General features: G+C 39.5%; 1 protein-coding gene and 1 non-coding gene across 3 annotated transcripts in view; both read left to right on the forward strand.

The window, feature by feature from the left end:
* Window positions 1-322: 322 nt before the first annotated feature.
* On the forward strand, window positions 323-394 carry TRNAE-UUC. The gene has a single exon. It is a non-coding gene; the product is annotated as a tRNA-Glu (tRNA).
* Window positions 395-3,793: 3,399 nt separating this feature from the next.
* Window positions 3,794-26,024, forward strand: part of TUBGCP5 (tubulin gamma complex associated protein 5) — a 54,604-nt gene continuing 32,373 nt past the window's right edge. The window contains exons 1-6 of one of the 2 annotated variants that reach the window (XM_043488338.1): window positions 3,794-4,001; window positions 6,186-6,239; window positions 6,359-6,467; window positions 24,770-24,866; window positions 25,272-25,351; window positions 25,743-25,878. In XM_043488338.1, coding sequence (XP_043344273.1) covers window positions 3,856-4,001; window positions 6,186-6,239; window positions 6,359-6,467; window positions 24,770-24,866; window positions 25,272-25,351; window positions 25,743-25,878 — 622 coding nt within the window. In that variant the 5' untranslated portion in view covers window positions 3,794-3,855. The remainder of the gene's footprint in view (window positions 4,002-6,185; window positions 6,240-6,358; window positions 6,468-24,769; window positions 24,867-25,271; window positions 25,352-25,742; window positions 25,879-26,024) is intronic. The other variant, XM_043488340.1, reaches the window with a different exon arrangement.

The following is a 26,024-nucleotide window of genomic DNA, read 5'->3' on the forward strand; positions in this document are numbered from 1 at the left end:
GGTCAAGCACTAGCCCTCCTTCATTTACTGTTTGAAACTGGGCTTCGGGGGCGCCCACGGTCCAAGGGGGTTACAAGCGCCTCCTCACGCACCCTCGGTCGGGTTCTAGGGCGCGCTTTCCGGAGTAAGAGTTCCTTCCCTTCATGAGAGGCCGGGACGTGCCGACAAACACTACGTAGGCAGACCCCGCTCGCGCAGCCGCAGTCAAGCAGAAATGCTGCAAGCGCGCGCAAAGCCTCAAGTGCGCAGGCGTGTGGCTATGCTGACGACAGGCTGACGGAGATAATATATATACGAATAAGGGAGATGTACTTTCAGTGGTTCCCATATGGTCTAGCGGTTAGGATTCCTGGTTTTCACCCAGGCGGCCCGGGTTCGACTCCCGGTATGGGAACTGTGAGTACTTTTTTTTGAGTTGGAGTTATTTGCCAAAGTTTTAATTTTTTGCCTTTAGTACATCTCAAGTCAAATTAAACGCTTCTTTCCATTTAATCCTAGCGAAATCGAGGCCCAGGAAGCTCCAGGACCCATTCTTAAATGTTTTAAATATTTTAATCATTGTCAATTTTCATCACATTATTAGCTAGTTGTTCTCTACCACTGAGTTACATAAGATACATTATATACTACAGATGTGAATAATATTAATATTTACATATTAAATATTTAATTTTTTAATATTAAACCTCCGCTGCGCAGGGCGCCCCTGCTGTCCGGCTCCTCCCGGAAGGGCGGTGCGGCAGTCGGGGGTGGGGCCGACCGCTGCAGATTGGCCCTTGCCGGCAAGCCCCAGGGTGAGCTGCTGCTGACCTGTCCGCGGAGGGAGGAGCGACGGGCTGGGTGCCGGGAGGAGCTGGAGAGTTGCCTGACAAATTTAACTTTCTTAGCCCTGTGGCTGCTGTGTTCCTCCTGTGATCCAGTGGCTGGGATTCCTGGTGAGAGGGTAACAGGCAGGAAGGCTAGGGGTCTCCAAAGAGAGGAAATAGGCTACAAGTGTCAGGCGTTTTTCTCTCTTAAGCGGCAGAAGGAAGCAAACTACAAGTGTCAGATTTTTTTCCCTTCTCTATACAAATTTAAAAGCAGGCTGCTCTTAAAATTCGGTGTTGCCATGATGGAACCTCGTTCCACCTGAACTTAACTTTCCTCAAACCTTGAGATAACCAATGCGTATTTCTTATGTAAATGTTTTTCTTAAGCTACGTTAATGAACTATGTGTTTACTTACCCTAGACTCTATTTTCAAGTAGTTACGCTTAAGGTGCAGAACCAATAAGGGCTGAACAAACCAGTATCTTTTACTCATACACTGTTCTTTAATCTATGTTCAGTTCAGTTCAGTCGCTCAGTGATGTCCGACTCTTTGGAACCCCATGGCTATAGCCCCCCAGGCTTCCCTTTCCGTCACCAACTCCTGGAGCTTACTCAAATTCATGTCCATTGAGTCCGTGATGCCATCCAACCATCTCATCTTCTGTTGTCCCCTTCTCCTCCCGCCTTCAATCTTTCCCAGCATCAGGGTCTTTTCCAATGAGTAAGTTCTTTGAACCAGGTCGCAAAACTATTGGAGTTTCAGCTTCAGCATCAGTCCTTCCAATGAACACCCAGGACTGATTTCCTTTAGGATGGGCTGGTTGGATCTCCTTGCAGTCCAAGGGACTCTCAAGAGTCTTCTCCAACATCACAGTTCAAAAGCCTCAATTCTTTGGTGCTCTTCTTTTTTTTTTTTTTTCTGCTTTCTTTATAGTCCAACTCTCACATTCGTACATGACTACTGGAAAAACCATAGTTTTGACTAGACGGATATTTATTGGCAAAGTAATGTCTCTGCTTTTTAATATGCTATCTAGGTTTTTCTTACAAGGAGTAACCACCTTTTAATTTCATGGCTGCAGTCACCATCTGCAGTGATTTTAGAGTCCAAGAAAATAAAGTCTGTCACTGTTTCCATTGTTTCCCCATCAATTTGCCATGAAGTGATGGGACCAGATGCCATGATCTTTGTTTTTTTGAATGTTGAGTTTTGAGTTTTAAGCCAGCTTTTTCACTCTCCTCTTTCACTTTCATCAAGAGGCTCTTTAGTTCTTCTTTGCTTTCTGCCATAAGGATGGTGTCATCTGCATATCTGAGGTTACTGATATATCTCCCAGCAATCTTTATTCCAGCTTGTGCTTCATGCACCCTGACATTTTGCATGATGTACTCTGCATGTAAGTTAAATAAGCAGGGTCTTTGCATACACTTTCAGAAAGTTTATCTAGAGGCCATTCTGGAGGACTGCATTGGCCTAGACCAGCAAAGGACGTGTGGTAGTGCACCCAACCTGTTTGCTGTTCTTTCTTTGCATATTCTTTCCAAAAGTATTTCCATGTCCCCAGCCTTAGAGGCCCAGTGGTATTCTGAATGAGGCTCCAACTTCTTTTCTTGAAAGGGAACATTGGCCTATGCCAACCAGGGAGGTGTGTGAGAGTAGCTCAGTCCCTACTGGGTCTAAGTCATTGGGAGCACCCTATGGAAAGTTTCTAGATCTCCCTCCAGAGGTCAAGACCAACTGGCTGGTTAGGGAGTCAGGAGAGACACATGTTAAGTGTATATGTTTATTTCTGGAAATGTACAATAAGCAATTTTAGACTTGGAGTGCTAAGAAAAATGTGGGTTGCATACACAAATCTGAGAGTTATAAACACACAGATGATAGTTGAGACTGGAGTAGAAAAGACTGCCCCAGGGAGAAGGTATAAATTTCCTTTCACAGAATCATTTCTACTCCTATGATTTCCCCCTTCTTACGGGATTTGTTCAGTTGTGTGCAGTCTATGTTTTAGGTAGTTGCTATACTCTGGGTGTTTGTGCACCCTCAAAATTAATAATTTGAAATCTTAGTGCCCAACATGCTGGTATTTGAAAGGTGATTATAAAAGGATGGTGGAGGTCTTGAGAATGGAGTTAGTGCCCTTATAAAAGAGACCCCAGCAAGTTCCCTTGCCCCTTTCACCCAGTGAAAACACAACCAGAAGTCTGATTCCACGAAGAGGGCCCTCACCCAATCATGCTGGCACGTGGATATCAAACTGCTGCCTGCAGAACTATGAGAAATATTTATGTTGTTTACAAACCACCCAGTCTATGGTATTTTGTTATGACAGTCCGAACAGCTAGAGGAATGCAATGTAACAAACCGCATGAAAACCTAGTAGATCCCTAAAAGAAAAAAAAAGTTAAACGTTTTATGCAACAAGTCTTGAAATGGTGATGAGCAATCCTTTACATAAACAGTTTAAAAGTACAGTTTTAATTACGAACAGCAACAAAAGCACTACTCCACTTTCAGGCAGTGTTGCTGACTAAGTCCTCCTTGGCCCACTGGGAGTCACTGGGGGGAGCAGGAGGCAAGGCGCTCGGCCTGCGTGCGCTTTCTTTACACCTGCTGTAGTGTGAGCCACGTAGTGTGGCCCATGCAGGCAGAGCGGAACCCAAAGATCGCTGGATATCACCTCTAAGAGAAACCGAATGACGGGCAACTGACGAATCGTGGTACGAAAAAAACTGCGCAAACCGGTACATCGAACGAGAAGTGCCTGCTCTCGAAACATCAGACGTTAGGCCATCAACCAAAGTCAGTCAGAGGCTATTATCAATAAAATTAATAACAACTGCTTCTCCTTTGATGATATTCCTAAATTTAATCAGATGAGACTGGAGAACACACACACAACCCTGCCACCGACGAGAACCAGACCTAAAGCTCAACTTGACTGCAGCGCGAACTCTCGCGAGGGCGACGCGCAACGCGGCGGCAGCTCGAAGTCGCGCGAGAGCTGGCGCGACCTCGCGAAGAACGGCGGGAGCGCGGGAGGTATGGCGTCCCTGCCGCAGTCCTGGAGTCGGCTGGATAGACGACAAGAGCGCGACGTGCGCGAGCTCGTTCGCCTTGTGGCGGGCGTCCAGGACGAAGCGGACCCCAACTTCCAGCTCGCGTTGCACTTCGCCTGGTCCAACTTCAGGTGTGGACGCGGCATCGCAGCCGGGGAAGGGAAGGGGTCTGGCGAGTTGTGTTGCACGACCGGCAGAGTCCCCGCGCTCTTTGCCGCTCCAGCAGCTTAACGCCTTCGTGCCTGCTGGGTGCCCGAGACGGTGATCAGTTCAGTTCAGTCGCTCAGTCGTGTTCGACTCTTTGCTACTCCGTGGACTGCGGCACGCCAGGCTTAGCTCAAACAATGGGTTGTGGGTTGCTGAGGGTCGTCCTCCGATCTTTCTCCTAGTGAAGAGTTCTGTCGATCCGGTTCCCTGCTCTGCCCACTGCGCTTAGCTCGGGCCCCTGCCCATCAAACAATTTTTTGAGTGGTTGATGATTAAAATTTTAGAGCAAAATAATGGTCACACCCTATTCTCACTGACTCCTTTTCTGCTCGGACCACTCCGTATTTCTCTTACCCTGCTCTTCTCCAAAACGCGAAGCATAACACATTGAATAACTTATTTGTTGTTACTGTTTGTCTCCACCCCCACCATCAGGCAGAATACAAGCTCCACCAGAGTAGGGATCTTCGTTTGTTTTGTTCGTTTTTTATGCCAGCACCTAAAACAGTTCTTGGCATAGAGTATTCGAGGCCATCTAATGCAACTTTTAATACGGTTTTTTACTTAATTAATTTTTAAAGATTTACTCAGATTAGGTACTTAGGTGAAATCAGAGCTATCATTTTTCTTATGGGACATGTAAATCAGTTATGATCATTATCTGTAATAAAATTATTATTAGAAGAATGGTAGTCATTGTTAATCTTCTGCCTGTTTAATGTCAGTAGAAGTCTTCTTGAATGGTAAACAGTTTTTCAAAATCGGTAATCTTTTTATCAACCTTAATGATCATAGGTAAAGTGCCCACATGGTTTATAATAAGAATAGATGAGTATAAATGGCCCCGTTTTTGAAATAAAATACTCAATTCTTAAGTGTAACAAATATAACAATTCCTTAATAGATGATATTCAGAGAATAGGTCATGTTCAGAGAATAGGTCATATTAAGAGAAACGTAAATGTCCTATCCCAAATAATTTTTCTATTAGTATATCTAAATGACAGTAGGTAAGCGGACATCATTTTAGAGTTAGGAGAGACATTAGCAGTTACTAACTCTTTTTACACATTGAGAAACTAAATTTATAGGTAAAATAGTATTCCACTCAGCCATTTGCTAGGTTAGAATTAGATATTTTATTTAGTAGTGTAATTTACTTCTTTTAAGTACAGGTTGTGTGGCTTCCACTAAAAGATGGAAAACAAGAGTTGAGTGAGCTACACTGTAATTTTGTGATGCTTTAATCCATCAGAAAAATGAACAATTCATATTTATATTTTAAAAAATTGAGACCACATTCTAGGCCTTAGAAATTCACAGACGGGTGCAATACAGCTTCTACTCTTAAATAAGACAGACAGAAATTATTACATATGATGTAGAATAGGACTTCTTAACCTGAGGGTCTGAATATATTAACAGTAGAATTCAGATAGTACAGATTTGGACAAGAAGAAAATTACATTAACCTCTAGGTAAAAAGTAGCATTTCCTTCAATTATGAGTGAAAGCAACAAGAAGTAATAACTTATGTATGACTGTGTCACCAGTAGAAATCACATATTTCACTGTCATAATGTAGTTACTGCAGGTATTTCTAATAAATCTTCTTTACTGTTATGTAGTTATGAACCCACTTCTAGATCTTGTTATTTAATGTTTTAACAAAGAAATATGTCTCACTATATCACAGACTTCAAATAATATTTAAAAACTATTTCAGTATGCTTGGCTTCCTTTCTGTTTCATTTGATCCTGAGACAGGATCCCTAGGATTCATGGGCCTTCGCAATGGCATAAAAAGATTAAGAAACGCTGCTAACAGGGATGTGCCATGCTGAACTCACACACAGGGCGTTATGGAGAGACAGAGGACCAGGGGACAGTTGGGAAACTCAAGGGAGTCTGTGTCATAAGGAAAGGACGCTTGAGCAGTCTCAGATTCACTTGTTTGCATGGATGGCAGAGGTGATACAGGGAGAGAGGTGCTCTCACTGGAAACATACCTGAGTATAGGGTGTTTGAGGGGGAATGTGTTGGACTGTGAGACTAATCTACTTAGCTTTATGACACAATTGATATAAGAATCACATTTTCTCTTTTAGATTTCATCGTTTCTTAGACGTCAATAGCCACAAAGTAGAAAAGACAATAGAAGGGTAAGTCAGTTTATATGTATATATATGTGTGCATGTTCAGATATCTATGTATTTCCTTACAGACTTTTTTATTAGTATAGCTTTAGAGTTACTAGTTGATTTTTTTTTTAACATTCTAGGATCTACGAAAAATTCATCATTCATTCCGATCTCAGCAAAGCTGCTAGTTGGAAGAGATTAACTGAAGAATTTCTAAATGCATCACTTCCAAGCATAAAGGAACTCAAGGTATGCTATATTGTGAAATCTCTGCTGTATTTTACTGTTTCTAATCTGATTATTGTCAGCCAATATCTAATAACATTTAGACATTCATTCTGTTTTACAGTTGTCCACCAAGTAGAATCACCATCTCATGGAAATTGACATAAAATCCACTGTGTCTCAGGCTTGTGATTAAAGAAGTATATTCTTGTTTAATCATGTTGGCCCCAACCTACTGTGGAAATTGAGATCAGAGATTGGAAGAAATAATAGTATTTCTAGCTTTCTTAAAACTTTTCAATGACTTCTCAGCACTTTGCAATATAATTATTGGTATATTGCTCACTAGATGCCAGGTGCTGTTCTAAGCTCTTTTATATTCAGTCATGTGTCCCTAAGACCACCCCTTAGGCTCAGTGATTCACTAGAATTCACGGAACTCCAGAAAGAAAACTGCTATCCTTATTGTATGGCTTATTGTAGTGAAAGAATACAGATTTTAAATGATCAAAGGGGAAAGGAATGGGGCAAAGTCCAGGAGAAACCAGGCACAAGCTTCCAGATGTCCCTTCCCAGTGAAGTTGCATAGGGATGCACTTAATTTTTTCAATGACAAAATGTTGCAAACCAGGGAAACTCCCCTGAGTCTTGATGTTCAGGGTTTTCTTGGGGGTCAGTCACATGAATATGCTTAGCTACTCAATCTCCAGCACCCCCAGAGGTCAAACCAAGGACTTCAGGCCTGCAAAATTATTCACCATAAGTCACATTGTTAGCATAAACTGTCTGGTCAGACTGATATAGTGTGGCCCAAAGACTGGCATACAAATCCACTGTACTAGCAGGGTATTCCAAGGGCTCAGAGGATATCTCAGGAGCCAGTCAAGTGCCAGTCCTGAAGATCTTTGAGATGTGCAGGGTTTGGACAACCCAGTCCTCCCAAATTAACTCTTTGTGCCTACATATATTAAGTCAGTCTTCACAGTCGTTGGGGAGTAGTCTGTTACTGATAGGCTTTCCCTTTGTTTACACTGAGTTGGTGACCTAAGAAAGAGCCTTAGATAATTTTTAAAACTGTCCATCAAAAATAAATAAATAAATAAATAAATAAACTGTCCATCAATTTTAGGAAGGGCTATAAAGGTATTTCTGGAAGAGAGAGAACTGCAGTGCTGTGAATCCATGCCCTAAGGATTAGTAAAACACTTCCGTGTATTGTTCCTGCAAGGACCATCTTAAAAAAGGAGACACATCTTTTTTTACGTCTCTTCTTGATTCACATTGTGTAGCTTTCTGGGTGGACTGTAGAGCTTAATAATTTAGGCACTTCTTGTTGTTCAGTCCCTAAGTCGTGTCTCACTCTTTGCAACCTCATGGACTGCAGCACGCCAGGCTTCCCTGTCCTTCACCTTCTGCTGGAGTTTACTCAAACTCATGTCCATTGAGTCAGTAATGCCATCCAGCCATCTCGTCCTCTGTCATCCCCTTCTCCTGCCTTCAATCTTTCCCAGCATCAGGGTCTTTTCCAATGAGTCGGCTGTTCGCATGTGGCCAAAGTATTGGAACTTCAGGTTCAGCGTAAGTCCTTCCAATGAATATTCAGGATTGATTTCCTCTAGGATTGACTGGTTTGATCTCCTTGCAGTCCAGGGGACTCTCAAGAGTCTTCTCCAATACCACAGTTCAAAAGCATCAGTTCTTTGATGTTCAGCCTTCTTTATGGTCCAGTTCTAACATCAGTACATAACTACTGGAAAAACCATATCTTTGACTGTATGGATCTTTGTTGGCAAAGTAATGTCTCTGCTTTTTAATATGCTGTCTAGTTTGGTCATAGCTTTTCTTCCGAGGAGCAAGCATCTTTTAATTTCATGGCTGCAGTTACCATCCACAGTGATTTTGGAGCCCAAGAAAAGAAAATCTGTCATTGTTTCCACTTTTTTCCCTTCTGTTTGCCATAATGTTGGGACCAGATGCCATGATCTCAGTGTTTTTTGAATGTTGTGTTTCAAGCTAGCTTTTTTCACTCTGGTCTTTCACCCTCATTAAAAGGCTCTTTAGTTCCTCTTCACTTTCTGCTATTAGAATGGTATCATCTGTATATCTGAGGTTGTTGATATTTCTCCTGACAGCCTTGATTCCAGCTTGTGATTCATCTAGCCCAGCATTTCCCATGATGTACTCTGCATTTAAGTTAAATAAACTAAGTGAAGCATATAGCCTAGGCACTGTGACACCATAAATGAAGAGTAAACATAGTGGCAAGTGTTTTTAGTGCATTTACTACATGCCAAGTCCTGTTCCGTTAGCCCCATGAGACCATCAGTACCTGCTGGTTCTGTCATTTTTTTGCCAGGCAGATCTGTTTCGTCTGTACCAGTGAAAATACCAAAGTGGTGCAGAAAATTAAATGAAAAGCTGAGTGTCACTTCTGATTCCTATTTTGAACTTTTCATTGGCCATCTCTGATTATTTTTCTGTACACCCCGACCTTAGGGCTCACTGAATACAGTGGAACCATATTCCCTCATTCTTCTGTGGCACATCCTGTGTCCTGTACCTGACTTTCCCCTTCTGCCTGAGGAATCTCATCATTGATTATCAAAATTCAAATACTGTCTATAGATTCTATATATTTAACTTTTTATTGTGTTTGTTATTGTTTATTTCCTATCTCCTCAATAGTTTTACAGGTGTGGGGCTTTGCTTCTGATTTGTTCTCAGCACCTAGAAGAGAGTAGACAATAGATACTGTGGGAATAATGTGTCTATTCTTTTTGGCCTTGCTATTCATCTCTGTCCTTGGCTCCTGCCCCACTTTCACAGGCAGAGTTGATTGCCCTTTTCTCCTTTGCTGTGGCATTTCTGACATGTATGTTGGAGTGGAACAATAGCTTCGTATTTTTTTTCAGCTTTACTGATATACAGTTTACCTTAGAATTCTTCCATTCTGAATGGAGGAATTTATTTTTAGTAAATAAACAGTTATGTAACCACAGTTCAGTTTTAAAACATTTCCATCATTCCAAAAGTTCTTCTTAAGTCAGTTTGGTTTTTTTTTTTTTTTTTGCAATCGATGCCTGCACCCCAACCCCAGACAACTACTGATCTAATGATTTTTTCACATGTCATTTATATGCCTCTGTGATGTTGATTCAGTTCTTTTAACCATTTTAAAATTGGATTGCTTGCCTTATTAAATTGTCAGAGTTGTTTGTGTAGTTCTCATGCAAGGTCTTCATCAGGAAAATGATGTACAAATATTTTCTTCTAGGCCCTACCTTGTCTTTTATTTTATGGGTGGTTTTTTTGAAACTCAAAAGTTTTTAATTTTAGTGAAGTCTATTTTACTTATCATGCTTTTGATGTCATATCTTCGCCTAACCCAAAGACATAAAGACTTTTCTTTGATGTTTTCTTCTAGTAGTTTTAGCACTTGCATTTAGATTCATGATCCATTTTGAGTAAATTGTTGCATATGTTGTAAGGATAGGATTTACAGTTTTTTGGTTTTTGCCTGAATATATTTATCCATCCTATTACCATTTGTTGAAAAAACTATTCTTTTCCTTTTGAATTGTCTTGGCAACTTTGTCAAAATTGACACGCAATTTTGACACACAAATTGACCGTGTGTGTAAGGATTTACAAGTTCTCAATCGTTTCATTAATCTGTATACCTATCCTTACACAAATACCATACTGTCTTTGTTACTGTATGTTACTCCAAAGCCTTTAAGCTTTGGAATTGGGTGATAAGAGTCCTCCAATTTTTTTTCTTTTTCAAAATTGTTTTGTCTATGTTAGAGCCTTTGAATTTCCATACACATTGTAGGGTCAGCTAAATTTCTGCAAAAGCCAGGTGGATTTTGGCAGGGATTGCACTGAATCCACAGATCAATTTGGAAAGTATTGTCATTTGTTAGGTTGAATTGTGTCCCCCAGAAAGATGTGTTCAAGTCTTAGCCCCTGATATCTTACTGTATGGTCTTTGACAATGTCAGCAAGTTGAAATGAAGTCAAACTGGATTAATTCAGTGATTGGTATCCTCATAAGAAAATAGAAATTTTAACACAGAGACGCACATGGTGTTTGTTACACTATGCAATGGAAGAGGCAGAGATTGGAACAATGAGGCTACAAGTCAAGGAAGGCCAAAGATTGCCAGCAACCATGAGAAGCTAGGAAGAGTCAAGGAAGAAATCTTCCCTTGAACCTTCATAGGGAGCATGGACTGCCAGCACCTTGTCTAAGACTTATAGCCTCCAGAACTGAGAGAGAGTAAAATCTCTTTTGTTTTAAGCCACATGATTTGTAATATTTTGTTAAGGAAGCCTTAGGAAACTAATACACAATCTTACCAATATTATATCTGTTAATCTGTGAATATGGACTGTTCATTTACTTAGATCATTTAAAATGTTTTTCATCAGTTTTATTTTTTCACGTACAAATCTTGCATTTCTTTTACATGTATTTCTAAATATTTTATTATATTTGGTGCTATCATGAACGGAACTTTTCTTCTTAAATTCATTTGCAGTTTGCTTATTATTATTACACCTAGCCTTTCTAAACTCATTTATTCTAGTAATTTTCTTCTGAATTCCTTAGTATTTTCTACACATAGGATTGTGTCGTCTCTGAATAAAGACAGTTTGACTTCTTCCATTCCAGTGGGAGATTTTTTTTTTTGTCTTATTGCAGTTGGTCCAATACAGTGCTGCCCAGAAGACAAAAGTCCACATATTTGCCTTGTTCCCACTTTAAAGGAAAAGCTTTAGTTTCAGATTTTTCATGGGTGTGCTTTATCAGAAAGAGGATATTCCTTTTTATTCCTAATCGACCACAAGGTTTTTTTGTGTGTGTGTGAATTGTCAAATCTTTTTCTATGTCTTTGAGATATTCCTATGTTTTTTGCCTTGAATTCTATTCACATGCCTTAATAAGCTCAGACTACCATAACAGAATTACCACACACTGATCTTTCAGTGACTTAAAAACAAAATTTATTTCCTTACACTTTTGGAGACTGGAAATTAAGAGCAAGGTGTTGGCCAATTCGGGATTGCTGGTGAGGACTGTTCCCAGTTTATAAGTGGCTGCCTTCTCTGTGTCCTCAAGTGAAGAGAAGGAGCTCTCTGGTCTTATCCCATTGGACCAGTGCTCCACCCTCAGGAGCTGATTACCTCCCAAAGGCCCCTTCTCCAAGTACCATCGCGTTAGGAGTTAGAGTTTCAGCATATAAATTGAGGGGGATATTGAAGAAGTTTGAAGTGAAGTTGCTCAGTCATGTCCGACTCTTTGAGACCCCATGAACTGTAGCCTGTCAGGCTCTTCTGTCCATGGGATTTTCCAGGCAAGGATACTGGAGTAGGTTGCCATTTCCTTCTCCAGGGGATCTTCCCAACCCAGGGATCGAACCTGGGTCTCCTGCATTACAGGCAGACTTCTTACTGGCTGAGCCATGAAGGAAGTCATGGGGGATATAGTCAGTCTTTAATATATAATATATTACATTCAATGAGTTTTGGGTGTTAATCTGATTTATTTATGTGTGAATTGAGAAGTACATTGCTACTTACGGTCTTTTTCAAGACTATCCTGGCTTATACTTTGTGTGATCTCTCATCTTTGCCCATAAACTCCATTGGCTCCATTGGCCAAAAATGTGTGGTTGTCTTAGGCTTACTCTAGTCTCTGCTGTGCATATCACAGCCTCTAGTCAGCCCAAGACATGGAGATTAGCAAGCCCCCTTTTATTGTCTTGCATTCAGGAGCTCCCTGATAAACCCTCGACTGTTCTGCTGGCCCAGTGCTTGCCCAGCTGCAGGCCTGCAACCACTGGCTCCCCCACTCACTTGCCCCTGCTATGGCTAAGACAATGACAACAAAGCTGCCAGCTTTCACTTGTGTCCAGCCCTGGCTGAACTACGACTTGATAGAGCTGGTGGGAGAGAGGAGACAGCTTTAGGCATGTATGTATCAAACTCATTCTGTTCTTACCTGAGGTTATTTTCACAAATAAGCACTCTACATTTGTATACCTGTGCTTGACAAGAGCACTGAAATGGTTGTCTCTGGTAATTGGTCCAGACTTAACATTACGTTTTGGGGAGGGGATTGAAGGCAACTTTCCTCCAGGCTTCCCTGGTGGCTCAGACAGTAAAGAGTCTGCCTGCAGTGCGGGAGACCCAGGTTCAATCCCTGGGAAGGGATTGGGAAGGTCTCCTGAAGAAGAAAACGGCTACCCACTCCAGTATTCTTGCCTGGGAAGTCCCATGGCCAGGGGAGCCTGGCAGACCACACACAGTCCATGGAGTCGCAAAGAGTCAGACATGACTGTGTGACTTCATTTTGCCTCCATCATGCCAGAAGTGAATCTCTAACCGCACTTTATTTAGATTTTAAGTAGGTATACATATAGTTTCCATAGGCGTTACTCAGTAAATGACACTTTACCATCGTCTAGGCTTGAAAAAATGTTTGGCAAAGGAGAACTTCCGATTGTTAATTATAGAAGAAACAAAGACTTCGGCATATCTGGAAAAAAACCCACTGGAACTAAGAAATCTGGCTCTTTGTAGCTTTGCATTTCAAAGGATGTGAAAGTGGGAAAGTTATTTCTGATTTTGAGACCCAGGATCACTTCAGCTGTAATAAATGTGCAGCACATGGGACTGCTTCTTTCCGTGTATATGTATTTCCTGACTTCCCATAGAGTAGCAGGGATTGTGCAGGTTTTCATAAGACAGACTGTGAAGGGACATGTGACTAATACAGAGATGGAGCTCCAGCTCTTTACTTTCATCTGTTTCTGAAGAGGTAGCATTGTTGTTGTTTAGTTGCTTAGTCGTATTTCATATCCGTACGTAACTGCTGGAAAAACCAAGCTTAGAATATACAAACCTTTGTGAGCAAAGTGATGTCTCTGCTTTTTAATGTGCTGTCTAGGTTTGTCATAGCTTTCCTTCCAAGGAGTAAATATCTTTTAATTTCATGGCTGCAGTCAACATCCATGGTGATTGTGGAGCCCAAGAGTGTAAAAGCTGAAACTGCTTCTACTTTTCCCCCATCTATTTGCCATGAAGTGATGGGACCAGATGCCATGATCTTAGTTTTCTGAATGTTGAGTTTCAAGACAGCTTTTTCACTATCCTCTTTCACCTTCATCAAAAGGCTCTTTAGTTCCTCTTCACTTTCTGCCATTAGAGTGGTGTCATCTGCATATCTGAGGTTGTTGATATTTCTGCCAGCAATCTTGATTCCAGCTTGTGCTTCCTCCAGCCAGCGTTTCTCATGATGTACTCTGCATATAAGTTAAATAAGCAGGGTGACAATATACAGCCTTGACGTACTCCTTTTTTTTTGGAACCAGTCTGTTGTTCCATGTGCAGTTCTAACTGTTGCTTCTTGATCCACATACAGGTTTCTTAAGAGGACAGGTAACGTGGTCTGGTACTCCCATCTCCTTAAGAATTTTCCACAGTTTGTTGTGATCCACATAGTTGAAGGCTTTAGTGTAGTCAATGAAGCAGAAGTAGATGTTTTTCTGAAATTATCTTGCTTTTTCTATGATCCAACAGATGTTGGCAATTTGATCTCTGGTTCCTCGGCCTTTTCTAAACTCAGCTTGTACACGTGGAAGTTCTTGGTTCATGTACTGCTGAAGCCTTACGTGAAGGATTTTGAGCATAATCTTGCTAGCATATGAAATGAGCACAATTGTATGGTAGATGGAACAGTCTTTGACATTGCCGTTCTTTGGGATTGGAATGAAAACTGACCTTTTCCAGTCCTGTGTCCACTACTGAGTTTTCTAAATTTGCTGGCATACTGAGTGCAGCACTTTCACAGCATTATCTTTTAGGATTATAAATAGCTCAGCTGGAGTTCCATCACCTCCACTAGCTTTGTTCATAGTGATGTTCCTAAGGGCCACTTGACTCCACACTCCAGGATGTCTGGCTCTCAGTGAGTGACCACATCAGCGTGGTAATCCAAGTCTTTAAGACCTTTTTGTATGATTCTGTGTAATCTTGCCACCTCTTTTTAATCTCTCCTGTTACTGTTAGGTTCTTACAGTCTCTGTCCTTTATCATGCCCATACTTGTGTGAAGTGTTCCCTTGAATATGTCCTGTTTTCTTAAGAGATCACTAGTCTTTCTCATTCTTTTGTTTTCCACTGTCTCTTTGCATTGTTCATTAAAGAAGGCTTTCTTATCTCTCCTTGCTGTTCTCTGAAACTCTGTATTCCATTGGGTATATCGTTCCCTTTCTCCTTTGCCTTTCATGTCTCTTCTTTCTTCAGCTATTTGTAAAACCTCCTCAGTCACTTTACCTTCTTGCATTTCTTTTTCTTTGGGATGGTTTTGGTCACTGCCTTCTGTACAGTGTTACAAACCTCCCTCTGTATAGTCCTTCAGACACTCTGTCTACCAGATCTAATCTTGAGTCTATTTGTCACTTCCACTGTATAATCATGAAGGATTTGATTTAGGTCGTACCTGAACGGTTTTCCCTACTTTCTTCAATTTTAGCCTGAATTTTGCAATAAGGAGTTCATGATGAGAGCCACAGTTAGCTCCAGGTCTTGTTTTGGCTGACTGTATAGAGCTTCTCCATTTTTGGCTGCAGAGAACATAATCATTCTGATTTTGGTATTGACCATCTGGTGATGTCTATGTGTAGAGGCATCTCTTGGGTTGTTGGAAAAGGGTATTTCCTTTGACCAGTGTGTTCTACTGTTAGCCTTTGCCTTGCTTCATTTTGTACTCCAAGGCCAAACTTGCCTGTTATTCTGGGTATCCCTTGCCTTCCTCCTTTTGCATTCAAATCTCCTATGATGAAAAGGAGATCTTTTTTTGTTGTTAGTTCTAGAAGGTATTGTAGGTTCTCATAGTGTAGTAGTAGTCCTATTTGCTCAGTCGTGTCCAACTCCTCGCTACTCCATGGACTGTACCCTGCCAATCTCCTCTGTCTGGAATTCTCCAGGCAAGAATACTGGAGTGGATAGACATTCCCTTTTTCAGCGCATCCTCCCGACCCAGGGGTGGAACTGGGATCTCCTGCATTGCAGACAGATTCTTTACTAACTGAGCCACCAGGGAAGCCCCAGTGGGTCTTCATAGAACTGATCAGCTTCATCTTCTTTGGTGTCAGTGGTTGGGGCATAGGCTTGGATCACTGCAATGTTGAATGGTTTGCCTTGGAAGTGAGCTGAGATTATCCTGTTGTTTTTGAGATTGAACCCAAGTACTGCATTTCTGACTCCTTTCTTGACTATTAGAGCTACTACATTTCTGTAAAGGGATCTTGCCCACAGTAGTAGATAAAAATGAGATTCCCAAGTGGCTCAGTGGTAAATAATCTGCCTGCCAAGCAGGTGATGTGGGTTCGATCCCTGGGTCAGGAAGATCCCACAGAGAAGAAGATGGCAAACAACTCCAGTATTGATGCTTGGGAAATCCCAAGGACTGAGGAGCCTGGTGGGCTACATCCCATGAGGTTTCAAAGAATCTGACACGACTTAGCAACTAAACAACAAAAGTAGATATAATGGTCATCTGAATTAGATTCTCCCTGTTCCCATCCGTTTTAGTTCAGTGATTCCTAAGATATCAGTGCTCAATTTTGCCATCTCCTGCTTCACCACGTCCAATTTACCTTGATGCATGGACCTAACATTCCAGGGTCCTATGCAGTATTGTTCCTTATAGCATCAGACTTTAATTTCACCGCCAGACACCTCCACAGCTGAGTGTCATTCCCACTTTGACCCAGCTGCTTCACTCTTACTGGAGCTACTAGTATTTACCCTCCACTCTTCCCCTTCATGAATCACAGCCTTGTTGTTTTGAAGTGACTTGTATAACTCAATGAAGCTATGAGCCATGCTGTGCAAGGCTACATAAGATGGAAGGGTCATAGTGAAGACTTCTGACAATACAGCATCCCCAGGACAAGGAAATGGCAACCTACTCCAGTATTCTTGGCTGGAGAACCCCGTGGTCAGTATGAAAAGCTTAAAAGATACGACACCAGAAGATGAGCCCCCCTTTTTTGGAAGGTATCCAGTATGCTACTGGAGGAAGAACAGAAGGCAGTTACTAATAGCGTCAGTAAGAGGGAGCATAAAAGAACAATTAGCCCATGTTATAATTAATTGAAGTGCAGTTAAGCTATAACACTGTGTTAGTTCCAGATGCACAACACAGTGATCTGGTATTTCTAGTTACCATGTGTCACCATACACAGTTATTGTAATATTATTGACTGTTCCCACTAGTATTCGTTTCTTCCCCGTGATGACTCATTTATTGTGTAAGTGAAAGTTTGTTTCTCTTACTGTCCCTCACCTATTTCACTCATTCCCCATCCTTCTCCTCTTTGGTTAGCTGCTATTCTCTGTATCTTTGACTTTGTTGCTGTTTTTTTATATTTGATTTGGTTTTGTTCATTTGTTTTGCTTTTTAGATTCCACGTATAAGTGAAATGGTGCAGTCTTTGTCTTTGTCTCTCTGACTTATTTCACTTAAGCATGTTATCCTGTAGGTTCATCCCTACTGTCAAAAAAGTCGAGATTTCATTCTTTTAAATGGCTGAATAATAGTCCATTGTATTTATGTGCCACTTCTTTTTTATCCACTCATCTATCTGTGAGCACTTAAATTTCTTCCATGTCTTGGCTGTTGTAATTATACTACGATGAGCATAGGGATGATGCATATATTCTTTCAATTTAGTGTTTTTGTATTCTTCACATAAATACCAAAAGAAGTGGAGTTGTTGGATCTTATGGGGTTGTTTGTTTGTTTTGGCCACACCATGTGGCTTGCAAGATGTTAGCTCTCCAACTAAGGATTGAACTTGGGCCATGGCCATAGAAGCCCAGAATCCTAACTACTGAATCCACCAGGGAACTCCCTATTTTTATTTTTTTAGGATGCTCCATACTGTTTTCCGTAGTGACTGTACCAATTTTCATTCCCACCACCAGTGTACAAGACTTCTTTTTTTTTTCCACATCTTTTCCAGCACTTCTAGTTTTCTTTTTCATAATGACCATTCTGACAAGTGTTAGGCAATATCTCATTGTGATTTTAATTTGTATTTCCCTTATGATGGCTGATGTTGAGCATATTTTCCTGTGTCTGGCCCTTTGTGTGTCTTCTTTGGGAAATGTATATTCAGATCCTTTGCCCATTTTTTAATCTGATTTTATTTTTTTATGTTGAGCTATGAGTTCTTTGTGTATTTTGGATATAAACCCATTTCAGGTACATTGTCTGTAAGTATCTTCCCACATTCAGTAGATGGCCTTTCACCTTGTTATTATCCTTTGTTGTATAAAAGTGTTTAAGTTTGATGTTGTCCCAGTTGTTTATTTTTCCCTTTGTTTCCCTTGCCTGAGAAGCATCCCCCGAAATATTGCTAAGGCTGCTGTCAAACAATGTACTACCTGTTTCTTTTTCAGAGTTTTATGGTTTCAGGTCTTGTATTTGATTTTTAATCCAGTTTTAATTTACTTTTTGTGTATAATGTAAGAAAGTTGTCTGCCTTGATTCTTTTGCATGTAGTTATCCAGTTTTCCCAACACCATTTATTGAAGAGGCTGTCTTTTCCCCATTGTACATTCTTGTTTTCTTTGTCATGGAATAATACACCGTACAAATTTGGGCTCAGCTCTGAGCTCTCTGTTCTGTTCCATTGATGTGTGTGTATTTTTGTGTCAGTATCATGCTGTTTTGGTTACTGTAACTTTATAGTGTAGTTTGAAATAAGGGAGTGTGATACCTCAAGCTTTGTTTTTCGTTTTCAAAATTGTTTTGGCTATTTAGGATCTGTTGTGTTTCCATACAAATTTCAGAATTATTTGTGGTAGTTCTGTGAAAAGTACCATTGGTATTTTGATAGGTGCATTAAATCTGTAGATTGCTGACTAGTGTTGTCATCTTAACAGTATGAATTCTTCCAGTACTTAACAACCGTAGATCTTTTCATTTCTTTGTGTCATCTTCAGTTTCTTTCACCAGTGTGTTTTTTCCAAGTATAGTTGTTACACATTTTTAATTAGAGTCATTCCTAAGTATTTTATTCTTGATGCAATTGTAAATGGGATAGTTTTCCTAATTTTTCCTTCTCATAATTTGTTGTCAGGGTATAGAAATGCAACAAATTTCTGTATATTAATTTTGTGTACTGCAACTTTAGTGAATTCATGAAATAGTTCTAATAGTGTTATTGTGGCATCTTTAGGATTTATATATATATATATTATCATGTCATCTGCAATAACAGTTTTACTTCTTCCTTTCCAGTTTGGATTCCTTTTATTTCTTTTCCTTTTCTGATTGCTGTGGCTAAGACTGTGTTGCATAGAAATGACAAAATTGGCCATGCTTGTCTTTTGTCTGATGTTAAGAGAACATGCTGTCACCTTTGAATACGATATTAGATGTGGGCATATCATATGTGGTCTTTATTATTTTGAGGTGTATTCTTTCTATACATGTTTTTTTTCACGAGTTTTTATCATAAATGGATATCGAATTCTGTCAAAAGCTTTTTTTTTCTGTTGAAATGACCATATAATTTTTATTTTCCAGTTTATTAGTGTGATGTATCATATCAATTTGCAGATTTGAATCATCCTTAATCCCTGGGATAAACTCCAGTTGATCATGATATATGACCCTTTTAATGTATCATTTGAATATTTTGTTGAGCATTTTTACATCTGTGTTCATCAGTGATATTGGCCTTTAATTTTCTTTTTTTGTGTGATATTTTTCTCTGATTTTGGTATCAGGGTGATGGTGGCCTCCTAGAATGATGTCAAAACTGTTCCTTCCTTTGTAGTATTTTGAAATAGTTTCAGAAGGATAGATGTTGACTCTTCTTAAACATTTGGTAGAGTTCACCTGTAAACCCATCTAGTCCTGGGCTTTTGTTTGTTGGAAACTTCTTGATTACCAGTTGGATTTGATTACTGGAAATTGGTCTGTTCATATTTTCTATTTCTTCCTGATTCACTTTTGGGAGACTGTACATTCCCAGGAATTTGTCCATTTCTTCTAGATTGTTCATTTTATTGACATATACATCTTTGTGTAGTGTCTTATTACCCTTTGTATTTCTGTGGTATGGGTTATAACTTCTCCATTTCTGATTGTATTGACTTGGGTCTTCTTTCTTTTTTTGATGAGTCTGATAAATTATTAAATTTGTTTATTTTTTCAAGGAACCAACTTAGTTTCATTGATCTTTTCTATATTTTTGTCTCTTTCATTTATTTTTGCCGTAAATCTTTATGATTTTTTTCCTTTTACTAACTTTGGGTTTTATTTGTTCTTTTTCTAGTTCCTATAGTGAGGTTATGTTGTTTACTAGATATTTTTCTTTTTTCTGAAGTAAGATTGTATTGCTGTAAACATCCCTCTTAGAACTGCATTTGCTGTGTCCCATAGATTTTTTAATCATATTCTTTTTTCATTTGTCTCTAGATATGTTTGATTTCCTCTTTGATTTCATCAGTGACCCATTGGTTCTTTAGTAGCATATTATTTAGTTTCCCATGGTTTTGTTTTTGGTTTTTTGCAATTTTTTTTTTATTGTAGTTGATTTCTAGTCTCATAGCATTGTGGTCAGAAAAGATGCCTGAACTGATTTTTAGTCTTCTTAAATTTACTGAGTCTTATTTTGTGTTCTAGTATGTGATCTTTCCTGGAGAATGTGTATTCTGCTTTTTTTGGATGAAATGCCCTACATATATCTGTTAAGTCCATCTGACCTAATGTATCACTTAAGGCCAGTGTTTCCTAATTTATTTCTGTCTAGATGATCTGTCCATTATGGATGGAAAGACGTCCCCTACTATTATTGTGTTACTGTCATTTTTTCCATGTTTGTTATTTGATTTCTGTATTTAGGTCCTCCTAAGTTGGGTTCTTGTGTATTTACAGATGTTGTATCTTCTTGGATTAATCCTTTGATCATTATGTAATGTCCTTGTTTCCTTTTGCAATCTTTGTTTTAAGGTCTCTTTTGTCTTGTTTAAGTATTACTACCACAGCTTTAATTGCCATTTGTATGGAAATCCTCTTTCCATTTCCTCACTTTCCATCTGCATGTTTCATCTTTAGATCTGAAGTGAGATTCTTAAGAACAGCATCTATATGGGTATTGTTTTTGTATCCATTCAGCCACACTTTGTCATTAGATTGGAGCCTTTGGAGTCTGTTTATATTTAAAGTCATTGTTGAGGGAATTCCCTGTTGGAGAGTGGTTTTGCTTTCACTGCCCAGAGCATGGGTTTAGTCCCTGGTCAGAGAACTAAGATACGGCAAGCTGCACAGCACAACAAATAAATAAGTGATAGGTGTGTTCTCATTGCCATTTTGTTAATTGTTCTGGGATTTATTTTTGGTTGTCGTTCATTTCTTCTTTTGTTCTCTTTTCTTGTGATTTGATGACTATCTTTAGTGTTAATATTTGGATTTCTATCTGTGTGTGTATGTGTGTATTATAGGGTTTTGGTGTGTGATAACCATGAGATTTTTATATAGCAGGCTTTATATATTCATGATTATTTTAAGTTGCTGATCTCTTAAGTTTGAACACACTTCACAACCCTGTGTTACCCCCCAACATTTGTTTCTGATGTTTTAATATTTTCTATATTTTTGTTTTGTATATCCCTTAATTACTTATTGTGGATATAGATCATTTATCAGAGGAGCCTGAAGAGCTATGTTCCGTGGGGTCACAAGGATTTGGACACAGCTGAACGACTAATACTAATTACTTATTGTAGATATAGACCATTTTATTATTTTTATCTTTTAACCTTCCTACTAACTATATAAGTGGCTGATTTACTACCTTTAATGTATATTCATCTTTACCAGTGAGACTTTTCCTTTTGTAATTTTCTATCTCTAGTTGTGGCCTTTTCCATTTAAAGAAGTCCCTTTAACAATTCTTGAAAAGCTGGTTTGGTGCTCCTGAACACTTTAAGCTTTTGCTTATTTGTAAAACTTTTGATCTCTCCTTTAAATCTGAATGTAGCCTTGCTGGGTAGAGTATTCTTGGTTGTAGGGGTGTTTTTTATTCCATCACTTTAAGTGTGTCATGCTACTCCATTCTGGGCTGGAAAGTTTCCACAAAAAGCCAGTTGATAGCCTTAAGGGGATTTCTTCAAAAGTAACATTGCTTTTCCTTTACTGACTTTAAGATTCTCTCTTTAGCTTTAATTTTTTGTATTTTAGTTACAGTGTATCTTGGGGTGGATCTCTTTGGGTTGATCTTGTTTAGAACTCTGTGTTTCTGAGCTAGATGTCTGTTTCCTTTCTCATGTTAAAGAATTTTTCAGCTATTATCCCTTCAGATAAGTTCTCTGCCCATTTCTCCTTCTTCTTCAGGGACCATCACCCCCATCCCCCCTCACCCCCCCACCCCCGCCATAATATAAATGTTAGTATTCTTGACATTGTCCCAGAACTCTCTTGAACTATACTTGTTTTAATTTTTTTTCCTGTTCAGCTTGCATGATTTCCAGTACTCCATCTTATACTTCATTGATCCATTCATTCCTCTATATCATCTCATCTACTGTGAATTACTTCTAGTGTATTTTTAATTTCAATTATTCATCACCTGTGTTTGGTTTTTCTTTGTGTTTTCTTTTTGTTATGCTTCTCATTGTGTTCATTCTTTCTTCTCTCAAGTTTGGGAAACTCTACCAGGTAGATTGCTTATCTCCGCTTTGCTTTTTTTTTTTTTTTGGCATCTTGTTCCATCATTTGGAACATATTTTTCTGTCACCTCATTTTCCCTGATCCTCTGTTTTTATTTCTGTTCATTAGGTAGAATGCTCATGTTTCCCAATTTTGTAGAAGTGGCCTTATGTAAGAGATGTTTTGGGTCCCCGGCAGAGCACTGCCCTCTGGTCAGCAGAGCTGTTTGCTCTGTGAGTATCCCCCCATGGGCTACATGGACCCTTCCGTTGTGGGCTGGCTGTTGTAAGCACAGTAGTACATAGGGCTGATCCTTAGCACAGTTGGCTGCACGAGCTGGCCTCATCTAGGTCTGCCAGTTGCTGGGGGGCAGTGCTGGCGCCTGGCACAGCTGGCTTCAGGACCCAGGAAAGCCTGTGCTGGTCCACTCCTGGGTGAGTCTGGTCCTGAACACACTGCTCGTTGGGCCTTGGTCTCCACATGGCTGGCAGCCTGCCTGGGGGTCCTAGGATTGTTGCTGATTGGCTGTTGGGCAGGTAAACCCCTTGTGCTAATAGGCTGGAGAAATACTCCAAGGTGGTGCTTGCTTGCACTCATGTCCTTGCAGCTCTCCAAGATGGCTGCCACCAGCATCTGTGTCCTCAGGGTGCTCTCCAAGATCAGCAGGTGGGTTTGACCGAGGCTCCTTTCAAATTGCTGCTTATGCCCTGGGTCCTAGAGCATGTGAGATTTGTGTGTTCACCCTTTAAGAGTGAAGTCTATTTCCCATAGCCTTCTGGGTCACTTGAATATAAGCTTTACTGGCCTTCACAGCCAAAAGTTCTAGAGGCTCATCTTCCCAGTGCAGAGCTCCAAGGCTGCAGAGCCAGATGTGTGGCTCAGACCCCTCACTCCTTGGGGAGAACTCCCATCTGTTGGAGGATAATTTTAACTGGGTGCATGGATCTTGACTATACTATGTCCCCACCTCTTACCCATCTCACTGTGATTCCTCCTTTGTTTCTTTAGTTGTAGAAGATGTTTCTGCTAGCCTACAGGGGTATAGGGGTATTCTCACCAATCGTTGTTGTCAATTGCTAAACCATGTCTGACTCTTTTGCAACCCCACGGACTGTAGCCCATCAGGCTCTTCTGTCCATAGAATCTCCCAGGCAAGAACACTGGAGTGGGTTGCCATTTTCTTCTCCAGGGGATCATCCTGACCCAGGGATTGAACCTGCCTCTCCTGTGTTGGTAGGCAGATTCTCTACCACTGGGCCATCATTCTCACTATTAGTTGCTCTGTAAATAGTTGCAGTTTTGGTGTGACTATAGGAGATGAGCTTCCCAATGCACCATCTTAGACAGTCTCCTGTATCATCTAAATATTAACTTCCAGAGTCCTAACTGTTAGCAGCAGTCTTTTTTCCTTAATTCCATCAGTATGTTGTTACTAATACATGAAACTATAGTTTCAGGTGTACAGAGCCCTTTCAGAATAAGCAATCTGATGGAAGTGATTACCACAAAATAATAGATTTATATATTGGGAGTTATTTTCTTCAAGTATTTACATTTTAGACCACTTTTCTCTATGGAATTTAAGTTTCATTTTTGTTTTTCTCTTTTTGGTTAAAGGAAGTTAAGGCATTTCCAAGCAGAGAAATTATCTAAAAAAAGACAGCTCTTGCAATCCTACTGGCCATACATTGCCTTATACCTAGGAAAGTTTTCCAGGTGTATTCTGTGTCCCCAGCATCATTGGGTTGTAGGAATACAGAATAAGCAATACATGATCATCACTACCCAAGTAGTTATTGAATAGCTACTTAGTTATGATAAATCCTATGAAGATGTACATGAAGTACCACACATTATATAATAGGGAGAGGTCACCTGAAACTTCCCTTCCATTCCTTGAATTTAATTCATCTCCTCTCTCCTTTCCATGCATAGTTTAGAGTACATAGTTTCCATGCATAGTTTGCTTATTTGGAGTGTTTTTAACTTTGACACCTTTTTAAATGTGATTTTTATAAATGCAATTTAAGTTTTGAAAAAGCATAGAAGTTGAAGAATAGTAAGAATGTCTGTGTACTTTTCAGGTTCACCGGTTGGTATCCTTTGATCCAGAACATTCCTCACCATTTTTTTTCTGACCTTGACATTATTGAAGAGAGCAGGCTAATTATTTGGTAGCTTGTCCTTCAGTTTAGGTTTTTCTGACAGTTCCTCATTATGATTCAGGTAGTGCATTATTGCACGGGTTCCTCTATCTGTATATGTTTGAACTATAAAAGCAAGTTTAGAGATTGAAATTTATTTAGGTATGATTGTTTTCTTGAAGCACACACAAAAAATTGAGGACATAATTATTGTGAGGTAATCTGTTTGTTTTTTTTTTTTGAGGGAGGGGCCTGCACCAAATTGGCATACAAGATCTTAGTTCCTCACCCAGGGATCAAACCCATTCCCCTGGCAGTGGAAGTTCCAAGTCTTAACTACTGGATGTCCAGGGAAGTCCCAGGGTGAAGTTTTGTTTACTCAAACTAGTTTAGAAAGCTCTTACCAACCTCAGTGATTCATATTTTTTATTTCTTGTTTTAAAGACAGATGTACATTATTCCATACTATCACTTCTTCTGTCTCTGTCTGATTCTCCTTCGAACAGCAATTATGTGGAAACACCAAGAGATAAAGAAATGGGTATGTTACCAAATAAGAGAGAAATTGGTTTTATGATATAATTACTAGACATTGAGAGTTTATAAAAAGTTGTAAATAAATGTATGAAATAAATATTTCTATTGTCTTGAAATGCAATTGTAATTGTAAATTTTCATATAAAATATAAATTATGACTTTTAAGTTAAACTGCTTTCAATTATGTAAAGAGAAAAATCGGAACTGAAGATAGAATGTCAATTTATTGAGTGTTTCACTATTTTTGAGCTTTCATTTCTCAAGTGTGTTTTATTTTGAGTTTTGCTAAACTTTTTACTATAATTTGGGGTTTCTTTCCCATATATTTCTTTTTTTTTTCCCCATATATTTCTGATATTTCCCATATATTCCTGATAAAACTGATGAGATTCTTCTGTTATATTTTAGAAAAGAAGGATGATTTTGACTGGGGAAAATACTTGATGGAAGGTGAAGAAATTGACCTTGGCCCAGATGTACACACACCGGTGAGTGGCAGTCATTTTGCTATGTAAATACATCCCAGGTTTTTTAGGCTATTTTTATGGGTCCTTCTGCCCTGTAGTAACTTACCTAAAATAGGAATACTCTTCACTAAATTAAAGTGGTTTATTATGGAATTTTTATTAAGATTTTGCACCAAAATACTGGTACTAGAAAGTTGATCAGAATGAATATATATATCCCTTAAGGAGCTATAAATCTAGGGATTTTTGCCACCAGAAATAATTTCATCCTGTAATAGTAACTTTCAACATGTATAAAGTTTCATTTGATATAGTTTTTGCTTTTCTTCTGAAATTTTCATAATCTTTTAATCTAAATAGGTCCATTTGTTAGATGCTCTAAGGTTAAGGTATGTTTCCTTCTTTTAATCAGAATTGGTCTGAAGAAAGTGAAGATGAAAATGATCAACAGTCCTTAAGCAGAGAGGACTCTGGGATTCAGGTGGACAGGACACCGTTAGAAGAACAAGATCAAAACAGAAAACTGGGGCCTCGAGTCATCTGGAAAGGTACTGTGTGTTCTCGAATGCTGGCATCTCTCTAATAGAATTCTCTTAAGAGGAAAGGCAAGCTTTGAGAATCAGCCCCATGTGATTTATAACATTGGTAAGCTCTGCCTTCCTAATAAAACAAACCTTTTTAAACCATCGCAGAT

This window comes from Cervus canadensis, chromosome 15 (genome assembly GCF_019320065.1).
Source record: "Cervus canadensis isolate Bull #8, Minnesota chromosome 15, ASM1932006v1, whole genome shotgun sequence".
Lineage (NCBI taxonomy): Eukaryota > Metazoa > Chordata > Mammalia > Artiodactyla > Cervidae > Cervus > Cervus canadensis.